Source organism: Triticum dicoccoides, chromosome 5A (genome assembly GCF_002162155.2).
Source record: "Triticum dicoccoides isolate Atlit2015 ecotype Zavitan chromosome 5A, WEW_v2.0, whole genome shotgun sequence".
NCBI lineage: Eukaryota > Viridiplantae > Streptophyta > Magnoliopsida > Poales > Poaceae > Triticum > Triticum dicoccoides.
The window spans coordinates 233324228-233335880 of NC_041388.1; the positions used below are offsets into that span (position 1 = coordinate 233324228).

An 11653-nucleotide genomic window follows, 5' to 3' on the forward strand; every position below is an offset into this window, starting at 1 on the left:
CAATCTGCACACCAATACATCAAGTACTAGAGAATCAACCAAAATAAGGCAAAGACAAGATACTGGTGTTGCTTCTTACTAACAATATTGTAGTTGTAGAACTCCTCCACACCAAAATGCAAGTGACAAACTGCAAGCCATCTGTCCAAATTGGCACAAATGTTAGTGATATGGTAAAGTACCCTCAACTAACTATCGACACTAGTACTAAAACAGAGATATACCTCTAAGAAATAACATCATACTCAGGAGGCAAATGTCCTTTGCGATTTTTCTTTTTCTGAAATCGTATCATAATTTGATCATCTGGAATACTTTTGAATATCCTTTTCTCACAGTAGCATACCATTAAATCATTGAGCCAATCATCTGATATCTTATTGCGCAAATTGGTTTTGATGACCTTCATTGCTGAAAATATTCGCTCGACCGACGAAGTTGCCACTGGAAGAATCAATGTCAACTCGATAAGGCGATATACCAATTGGAAGTTCTATGTTTCATTGTTTGAACCATCAAACGAGCAAGAGTAGAAATATCCGGACATCCATTAAATTCCTCACTTCTCCTATTATTTGTAAGGAATGTTGGAAGCTCGTATCTTAGCAACAACCATTCAGCTTGTGTAAAATCTTCAACATAAATTTCAGCAAGCCGAATAAGTTTCTCATCATTAAACTTTGAGAAGTTGTTAGCTGGATTAAGACAAGACATGCAATCCACTAACTCGGTGTTAACTTCATTGAATCGGTGGTTCATCTCAGTGAGAGTTGCATCAATCGCAACACTGAATGTGCTCACCCTGAAATAATGATCTCGAGTCACCTTATTCTTGCTTCGAGCAGATTGCCCCATAGCTCCAACAAGATCATCCATATTTGGCACGTCAATGCCATGTTCCTCACAAAAGTTTTTTGCTTGCTCGCATAATGGCTCATACCCATTGTCCCTCATAGTTTGCAAAGCTTCTTTCACATCCAAGATCAAATGCATGGCTTCAACAACATCTTGATTCTTCCTTTGCAAAGCTTGTGATAGCATATTTGTGATGTTCAACAAGTTTATTAAGAATATCATGATGAACACAAATTGGAAGCATTCCATCTGTACCAACAAACCTGAAGCTCCACATTGAGAAGTGTGTTCCCGGGCATCCTCAATCACAATTGCAAGTACATCAACCACTGCATTCCACATTGTGTAAACACGAAGCAAGGTTCTAAGATGTGAGCCCCAACGAGTAGCTCCTGGTCTAGCTAGGTTAGTTTCTTGATGTAAACCAGTTCCAGATGATATCTTACCATTCTCCATCATCTCTATCAAGTCATCTTGATGCTTTGCAAGCAATGCATCTTTTCTTTTGCAGGATGAACCCACCTGAGTCACTATCAAGGGAAGAAAGTTGAAAAAATCAGCAATAACCGGACAACATTGAGCCACTGTGACAACCACTAGTTGCAACTGATGGGCAAAACAGTGAACATAGAAAGCATATGGACTCTCATCACGAATTAGCTTTTGCAAACCATTGAATTCTCCTCTCATATTTGAAGCCCCATCATAACCCTGTCCATGTAGCCTATTAATAGACAAGCCATGGTACTTTAAGACATGAAACGATGCTTCTTTAATTCCGGCAGATGTGCAATCTGTGATGTGCTTAATAGCAAGAAATCTCTCCTGAAGCTCCCCATTATCATCCAAAAATCTGCACATTTGGAGAGCTACAAGTTATAAGAAAAGAAACAAATAACAACATAAAATAAAAGAATTAGCCTTTGTAAACCATTGAACTACCTCAAAATTATTGCCATTTGCTCCTTTATTGAGCAATCTCTAGCCTCATCAACAAGTATCGCAAAATTCTTATCTCCAAGCTCATTCTTGATGACTTTGGTTACCTCCAAAGCACAACATGTAGCAAGGTCCTTTTGAATCTGTGAACATATCATAAGTGCATTACCTTACCCATTGTCAAATGCATCTTTCACATCTTTGTTCTTGTCTTTGTACCAATCCAAGAACTCCCTGAAATTGCCTTTGTTTACGGAATCGGAGGACTCATCATGTCCACGAAAAGCTTCCCCTTGAGCTATGAGATACCTTGCACAATCTAATGATGTGGTCAAACAGATTTTATATTTTATTCCAGATTCTTTAGTATGTGCTCGAAATTTGGTAGCCACATTGGCCCTTTGATTCTTGAAATCATCACACAAGCCTCTAGCAATGTTGTGGTAACTAGATGGACCACCAACATGTTTTTGAAAACTTGCCAAAGCTGTTTTCCAGTGTTTGTAACCATCTATGGTAAATACATCATTTCCAAATGTAGCAGTCTGTGATGGTTTCTTGAAAAGAAAACAAGGGAAGCAAAAGGCAGCCTCCTTTGCGACACTATATTCCAACCAATCAAACCTATCTAGCCATTGTGGTTGAAAAGATCTCCAAATTTTACCATCCAATGTGACTTCAAATTTATGCCCACTTGCTTTGTTTCGCTCTTTCAACAAATAAGCTCTTCTCACTTCACTTCGAATTTCAGGGGCATAATCTTCTATTGGTATTCGATCCGCCGGATCACCAAAAATCTGACTTGGATGAAATTCTACTATATATTGTGTTAGTGGTGCTGGTTGGTTTGTGCTCTCATCGATTGGGGGATTGGTTCTCTCATTTGAAGTGGGATTGGTGCTCATTTGAAGTGGGATTGGTGCTCTCATCAACCGAGGGATTAGTGCTCTCATCAACCGAGGGATTAGTGCTCTCATTTGTTGGATCATCGGGGATTATGTTCTCTATGAGGGTAGGCTGAACAATAACATTAATTGGGGCAACATTGGATTCAGGAGCAATAGGAAGTGTATTTGAACTACTTGCAAACCAACTATGCAGAGTCCTCTTTCTCTTCATTTCTATAAAAAAAATAAACAAAGACATAAATTAGTTCATGAATTAATTGTTACTAGAACCAGTACTGACTAAAACCAAACTATGTACTAACTAGAATTAACTAAACTAGCAACTGCCATCAACTAAACTAAGAAGAATCAAACAGAGTCAGACAAAGACAACAAATAACCTATTTCGAACTGCTCTGGACCGGGACTCTGGTGTCCGGCGTCCGAGAGGCGTCCGGCCGGTTGTCAGAATCGCGATTCTGTTATACGATTCTACGACTTTACGATCCAAACTAACCCCTATGATTCTACGATTTTAGTTCATAGAATCTACGTTTCTATGATCCTGATAGTGAAGATTCTACGATTTGCGATCTTACCATCGGAGCTCCGATCCGATTCAAAATCGCGATTCTAACAACCTACTCCGGCGTCCAGTGGGGATTCGGCGGCTCCGGCGACCTGCAGAGAGCCCTAGGCGTCATGGGCGACGAGCTCCTCGGCAGGCGCAGCCCGACTCCCCCCGTGGTCCCGTCCCTCGTGCAGGCTCGAGCGCTCGGCTGATGACGGCGTCCGGCGGGGAGGCGGCGCTCGGCGAGGGCGCAGCGACGGCGAGGAGGCGGGGAGGCGGCGCCGGACTAGGAGGTGGCGTCTGGCGGCCGGTGGCTAGGTTATTGGGTGGCCGCCAGTGCTGGTGGCCGCTGCTCGTGCGCCTGATGTGCTTCGTGCGCGTCCGAGCGTGCGGGAGGCTGGGTTAGTCACTGATTCTTAGATGGGCTGCCTGCTGGACCGTTTTTTCTGGGCTGGGCCTAAGAAATATTTTGAAGCCTAGTAGTAAAAAAATTCCGCGAATTTGGAGGGTAGGCTCAAGCCTATCGAAGCCTGCCTGGTGAACTCGCCGCTCGATGAACTTTAATCTAAACAAAACCCAGGTAAAAAGCTTCTAGATTGATCTACTTATATAGGGGCAAGGGGTGGCAACCAAGGAGGTGGGAGGACGTCCCTGTTGACGCTCCAAAATGGCATGATTATAAAGAGTGACTTGAGGCCATAATGAGATGATGTTAAAATTATGAGTTCGTGTCACCATTTGCTGGCTCTTTTCAAGATGATCAAAATAGATATGGAGATGGTCCAAAACGGAGCTCAGATACGAAAGTTATGACAATCTTAGAGATGCTCGTATTGACACCAAATTAAAGAATGGCATGAAACCTAATTAATATGACCTTGGATGAAAAAACTTTCAACTGCGAAGTTCTTCGTCTTGTCGAAACGGACGATTTTGATATAAAAATCATCCCCATTAAAGGTCATATGCAAAAGTTACAGCAAAACCGTGCGCTGCAGCAATGTTTGGCTGAATCATCCGGGCCGGGGCCGGATCATCCGGGAAATTGAAGCACCAAGATGCCATAAGTTTTTTGATGAAGCCGGATGATCTGGATCCAGTCCCGGATGATCCAAATGGAGGCCGGACAATCCGGGAAGGAATCCGGACGTCTGGACAACTTTTTCTGCTACAGATTTTAGAACGGCTATAAACACCATCAAGATGGCCTCAGATCGAAACATTTTCAACATGAAAGTTGTGCGTCTCGCCGAGCCGGTTGATTTTCATATAAAAATCGTCCAAATCCAAGGCTGTATGTGGATTCTAGAGCCAAACAGTAAGGTGCTGTCAAAAAACTGGGCTAGGACGGATCATCCGGGCCTTGAGCCGGACATCCGGGCCGGAGGTCGTGAATAGTCCGCGTTTGTTAGGTTTTGATGATTTAGATGGCTAGGCAAGTCCTTTTCTTGTACGGGAAGTCCACCCGCCTCTTATATAGACAAGAGGTGACGGCCAATTGAACAACAACACGCAATCGCAAACGCATCTACAACTTTTTCATCTATGTTTTGTCTCTCCCTCGTTCTTGCTCCCTCGTTCTTCGTCGTTCTTCATGTTGGAGAGCTGCGAATACCAAGGCTCTAGGGGCGGCTTGACCGACCTAGGGCATCCCATAGCCACCGCACTCCTCGACGGGGTCCCTACCGGGAGTGTAGGGTTTTGGGTCTTCAAAAGCTCTTGCCGGTCGACTTGCAAATCGCGCTTCCAGTGAGACTCCTTTGACGTGAGCTACGGTGCATCACCCTGGGCGTCGAGCATACATGTGACGTGTTCGTGTGCGAACAGTCCCAAGACAGCCTAAAACTAACCATAGGTCGTACAAGGCTCGTGGGTCCAAGTGGAGGTGATACAACAACTTTGGACTTATAGTTTGACTTGGATTCTGCTGCAGCCTCAGATTGTTTCGTCAATATCTCAACACTTCGGACGAATTTGATGCTGGATCCAATTGGGTTAGAAAAAGCACAAAATCTACTTTCCAACAAAAAAGTAATCACCCAATTCGGAGTCCGGATGAAATAAATCTTGGCATTTTGAGTTAGGTATGTCTATACAGTCCGAATCTGAGTTCAGAACGTGAGAGACTTGGACTCTATCTCCTCTTGGCCCAAAAGTGACATGATAGAACTTTTTGAACAACACCTAAACTTCTTTTTCCCCCTTGTCTTCATACGTGGATTGTACAAATGTCTCATACACCTGCAATTAGACATGGCACAAAAGTCTATGAAGTATTTTTGTCCTGGATAACATAATTAAATTATTGCATAGTTTGCATTAGAAATCACCTCACAAATATGGATTTATGCAATATTTTTGATATTATCAAAGATAGTCATATCCTCATCAAATTTTAAAAACAAAATTCATGATCTAAAAAAAGTTCATCGGTTTTGAAAAAGAGTTCATCGATTTTGAAAAAAGTTCATCGATTTGGGAAAAGTTCATCGATCTTGAAAAGAGTTCATCGATTTTGAAAAAAAATCATCAGTTTTGAAAAAGAGTTCATCAATTTTGAAAAGAGTTCATCGAGTTTGAAAAAAGTTCATCCATTTGGAAAAAGAGTTCACCGATTTTGAAAAAGAGTTCATCGATTTCGAAAATGTTCATCGGATTTGAAAAAGAGTTCATTGATTTTGAAAAGAGTTTATCGATTTTTTTAAAAATTCACTTGGTTTTGGAAAAAAGTTCATCAATTTTAAGAAAAGTTCATCAATTTGGAAGAAAAAGTTCATCAATTTTGAAGAAGAGTTCATCGATTTTGAATGTTCATCGGCTTTGAAAAAGAGTTCATCGATTTTGAAAAAAGTTCATCGGTTTTGAAAAAAAATCATCGATTTTGAAAACAGTTCATAGGTTTTGAAAAGACTTGATCGATTTTGAAAAAAGTTCATCGATTTGGAAAAAAAAAGTTCATCGATTTTGAAAAATGTTCATTAAATTTTGAAAAAAGTTCATTCAACTTGGCAAAAGTAAAAAAACGAACCAAACCATTCCAGTAAAAAAGGAACAAGAAATAAAGAAAGATAAAAGAAGAAAGATGAAAAGAAGGGAAAATATGGAACTGATCACATGATGTGTGGGTGGCGTGGTGGTTAGTGCGACTTAAGTAAGAGCGGGAGGTCTCAAGTTCGAAATCTACCTGAGACCTCAGGCCGGCCCCCCGCCTCCCCGCGTCGCCAACATCTGGTGACACGGGGAAAACCCTAGCCGCCACCGCTGTCACAGGAAGCCACCCTCGCCGCCCTCCCCTGCATCGCCGCTGCTGGAGGGACGATCGACGAAGTTGCACCAGCCCCTAGGATGGCGGCGGCGGGGCGGATCTGGCCCCTCGCACTCTCCCTCGCCACCATCTCGCTCGACCTGCCTTGCCCGTCCCACCTCGCTTCGTCCCGCGGCTCTCCCGTTCGATGCCTCCGGTTATTTCGGCGTGGGCTGCGTCATGCCCTAGCCGTGCCGCGAGGCTGGATCCGACCTCTCCTCGTCGGCCGCCCCTCGGCGCGACTCCGGGCCCCCGCGTGCGGCATCGGGCTCGCTCCTTGCGCGGCCTTCCTTTGGACGCGCGTGGCTGCGGCTCCCCGTGTGGGCTGCCCCTCGCTGGCTGGTCTAGGCTGCCCTCTGGCCGCGGCGCCCCACCCCCACCCGCATCGTCCACCCTCGAGCTCCATTGATGGCAGCGACATGGCGTCCGTCAAAGTGTGCCAGCCGGATTGCGCGACGGCTGTGTTGTTCTCCATGGCGGCCCTCTTCCCCCTCGCGACTGTGTTCTGGCTTTGATCCCTGGCAGCCATGAACCTGCGTCCCCTTCCTGTGTTCCTGGCTGCCCGTGGTCGACGCTAGCACGGCTCTGGACCCGACATGTTCCTGGAGCTGCATTCCTCTTCCAGCTTCTTGGGCTTGCCGGGGTCCCGGTGGTTTTGGCCCCGGTTGCCCGGATCTGCGCTCATCTCCGGATCTTGGGCCATCCGCGTTGCTGGCCACCGTTGCATCCCCTTCGTCTTCGCCGCCGAATTCCCCTCCGCCCGGTCGCCCAACCCAACTCAACTCTTCGTGTTGCTCTTACTCCTGCCGGATTTGTAGCTCGCTCTCCCAGTGACGTCCGATACCGGCTTCGGCAATGGGTGTTGCTCCCCTCCCTGTGATTGGCGACTTCGACATGTGTTTCAACTTCCTCCACTTTGCCCCAGCGGCTTGAGATTGCTCAGACAAAGACCAGGGCGAAATCCCTGCTCGGCTTGCTGGTGCTGGTAGCGGCGACACCCGCGAGTGTCGTCCCCTTCTTGGAGGCGCTGCCATGGTCTCCGTCTTAGCCCCTCTTCAAGCATCAGGGGAAACCCTAGGCCTGGGCTTCTGGACTGGACGACGACGACGTCTTGGCGCTGTTCTCCTTCTTGAAGGCGTCGTCTTGCTCGCTCGCGGCGTCCTCGACGGTGGAGTTGGACGCTGGTTGTCTTCACTGTGTTCGAGTTGCTTCTCAGGGCTAGGAGAGTTTGTCGTGTTGTTCTTTTCCTTTCTTTGGGCTGAGCACCCCATGTCCCTCTGCTTCGGGCACCATGTCGTCTGTGCACGTGTTGTTCACACCCTGTATTCAATCTTCTTCTTCTTCTATCAATGAATGATACGCAAGCTTTGTGTATTCGCGAAAAAAAAGAAATCTACCTGTGGCACATGTTTTTTGCGTGCAAAAACCGAAAAAGAAAGAGAAGATGGCCCAGTCCAGCGCCGGGATGTGCGTCCCTTTGCGAGAAAGGAAAGAACGGACGCTTAAGCGCGAGTAAAATGCATGAACCGTCCCTCAAGTTGCTGGCAAGGTCCAAGATGGTCCTTAAACTCCGAAACTGCTCCAATACAGTCCCTAAACTCTTGAATACGGCGTCAATACGGTCCTTGAACTCGTGCAACCATTCCTGGGCTATGTATAAACATACGGCTCACGTACGCCGCGTCGTCCATGTCCGCCATGTCACCATAGAGGGCCTGTGGTCAGAAAAAGTTAGTCGTCTCCCTGGTCAAAATCCCCGAACACAGCCTGAATCCTTAACTTCCCAGATCGCTCTCCGCCAGACCACACTTCAGACAGTTCGGTCGACGGGGACCGCGATGGCGGCAACCTTGGCGCCTCTCCCCCTCCCGTCGCCGGTGGCATCACAGTCGCTCCTCTCCCTCCCGTTTCAGCCGTGGCATCCCAGTCGCGCCTCCCCTTCCCGTTGCCGCCGATGGCTCCGGCCGCAGCTTGTTTGAGCGTCTTTTGGATGTTAAGTAATCTCAACTATGCACTAGTATTATGTTAATGAAGTGAACTATCCTTGTGTTCTAATGGAAGTGAACTATTCTTTGTTCCAATGTTTGTGAACTATCCTTTGTTCTAATGGAAGTGAGATCAACGTGTATCTGCATTTGACTGAATATATGAAGTGAGACCAAAAATTATCACTGAATGTATCTGCATTTTGATAGATTATGCATGTGTAGTGAGAAAAACAAATGAGACCAAGAAATATGACTGAATGTATGATTGAAAATGTGCATGTACAGTTTGGCCAACAAATATTCCACTGATTTCTGACAGAAATGTATACATATATTCCAATGTGCCTGTTCAGTGCTAGAGCATAACTGAATTTTGACAAAACACATATATGAAGTGAACTTTATCACTGAATTCTAGCCAGCACAGCAGTAATTTTATGCAATGTATGAATTGAACACACATAGATTATAACTGAACCTTTGCCAATACAGCAGCACTTTTTCACAAACATATATGAAGTGAACTCACACATAGATCATAACTGAACTCTTGCCCGTACGGAACATGATAAGTTCTGAACATAAACAGTATAGACGATGCTCTCTGTTTCTTCATCATTGTCGTCTCCATTTGAACAACCGTACGCCGGCGCCGCCACCTCATCAAGCCACCTATCGTGGCACCCATCGGCGGATGCGGCTGCGAGCCCTTTCTTTCCTCCGCCGTCCCTGGAGCGTTCACGTGTTAGACCTGTCGGCGATCATCAGGCCGCCGCCATTGTCCCGGGGGCGATAGCTTCTGTTTCACGAGATGATCGGGTGGGAGCGGAAGCGGATGAGTCACAGAATCATGATCTTGGGGGGCCGAATGCACACACACCACGACCTCGCATCAGTTGCCCGCGATGAACGCTGACGTGGTGGAGGCGCCGTACACAAAACATAAGCGCATACGTATCCCGGGACCGGTTCCACGAGTTTAAGGATTGTATTGACTTAGTATTCGCAAGTTTAAGGATCGTACTGGAGCAGTTTCAGAGTTTAAGGACCGTTTTGGACCTTGCCACCAACTTCAAGGACGGTTCATGCATTTTACTCCTTAAGCGCCGTTTAGGATTTGCCCGTTTTCTCGGCACGAGTGCCGGCCCGGCACGGCCCGCGTATTCTTGGGTTGTCCATGCCGTGCCGTGCCGGCCTGCCAGGTCTGCTGCAGACGGAAGAACGAAGTCCCCTCCCAAAACCCTTGCTTGCTATTCCATACGCCACAAGAGCCATGAGCGCCGCCAGCTCGGACTCCGCTGAAATCGCCACTGCCTCCAAACGCCCGTTCGATCCCTACCTTGCCGACCCGTCGCCGCCTTCCAAACTCCAGCGGTTCTCCCAGTCAAACATCTCGCCGGCGGACGCAGACAGCGGCGGAGAGGCGGGCGCCGAAAGCGAGGCGATGGCCGGCGCGCGGCTCTCCCGGACGCAGCGATACCTGGTCGCCGTGGAGTACGATGGCACCCGCTTCTCTGGTTCCCAGCAGCAGCCGAACCAGCGCACCGTCGTAGGCGTCCTCAAGGTAAAATTCTCATAATTTGAGTTGGGAAATCATAACGATAACCTAAATTCATGTCGTTAGAGATGCTTACCATGAGATATTCGGGTGGCACATCTGTACATGACTCTAGGCGTAACTTGAAACATTTGTTAGGTCTTTGTGGGAGATATCCCTTAGGTTGTGGGCAAATGCTGTAGCATAAGGTGAATCCTCTGTCACGAGTGAGTATACGTAGTAAATGTGGAGGTTGTATTAGTCTCGGAAAGCACACTGAGTTAGATCGAACCAGGGATTTCAGAGCGAACGAATTGTTTGTACGCAAACCTGTTCCAGACGCTCACTCTGTACCCGAATGAGCCCACGCCGCTGTTCCCACACAAATGCTGCCGCCGCCGCGAGAAGGGAGAGGAGGGTGGGATTTTTTTGCCAGATCACGAACCACCGCTGCTCCCTACTCGATTTGCCGCCGAGGATAGCCTTGCTCTGGATATCTTTGTCATACCCTGAGAAGGATTCGTGAAGTAGGTGAGATGGAGAGCGGAAGAAGATCATCTACGCTAAGCCAGCACCGCATATAAAGGGGTTTGAAATTACAAGCGACTGAGCTGTAAACAGTAGCTCGGTATTAAAGTGAATGAAAGTAAACTGTTTTAACGGTAACTCCTGGATGAATGGGAGCTGTTAACCTTGACTTAAGCCGCTGCCGATATCTGAGCTGTCCATTAACTGAACCTTCAGTGTTCCTCATTGTTGTGTAGGTTCAGAGATACGCTGGGCCTGACAGATATGTTGTTTGAACTTCCTGTTTTTCTTTTTCAACGGCAATCTCATATAAGTACATCAAAATGTATATGTTTATAGAGGGACACATAATATATTCCTTATTTTACTTGCGTATAGATTTGTCACATTTTGATGGATTAGTATCTGCATAAGTATCGGTACATACATTAGACAGTACTCCCTCCTATCCAAAATAAGTGTCGCAGTTTTGAACTAAAGTTGGATCGGTGGGAGTAGTATACAGTAAACAGTAGTATGGCTGCTCTGGTGTATGTCCTTATTGAGACCTTTGTTTGAATACACAAGGCTGGAAGCTATAGAGGTAGAACTGGAGATACATGGGGTAAACTGTGCATAGGATGAATAGTTGGACTCCAAATGTAACAGTAGGAAAATTCTATGACACTTGAACTGTTTTATTTATTTATTTTGGTTATGCCTTAAGTTTTTTATATTAAAAGATATTTTCTTGTGGAAGAATGGATATTACAGCCTTGCATGAAAATTAGCAAATTTACAGCCTTGAATGTAATTCATGGTTCATCCTATTGTATCAGAAATAAGGGTGCATAAATTCATATATATACATGATAGTAATGGGCGGCATGGGGTAAACTGATACTGGACAGGCCACAATAGCCAAGACAAACTATATAGTATATATGTATCTCACACCCAACACTGAACATATGTACTAATTGGTCATTTGGGCCTACATTAGCAAGGACCAACTCATCAGTTGTCTTTCATACACCTCTAACATGCTGTTACAGCCGACATCTC

At 46.0% G+C, this 11653-nt stretch overlaps 1 protein-coding gene and 1 pseudogene across 2 annotated transcripts in view; one reads left to right on the forward strand and one right to left on the reverse strand.

Annotated features, from left to right (window-relative positions):
• Nucleotides 1–226: 226 nt before the first annotated feature.
• LOC119299372 lies at nucleotides 227–1545 on the reverse strand (annotated as a pseudogene).
• An 8211-nt stretch (nucleotides 1546–9756) lies between these two features.
• Nucleotides 9757–11653, forward strand: part of LOC119300780 (tRNA pseudouridine synthase A-like) — a 9271-nt gene continuing 7374 nt past the window's right edge. For both annotated transcript variants that reach the window (XM_037577667.1, XM_037577668.1), the window contains exon 1: nucleotides 9757–10108. In XM_037577667.1, coding sequence (XP_037433564.1) covers nucleotides 9818–10108 — 291 coding nt within the window. In that variant the 5' untranslated portion in view covers nucleotides 9757–9817. The remainder of the gene's footprint in view (nucleotides 10109–11653) is intronic.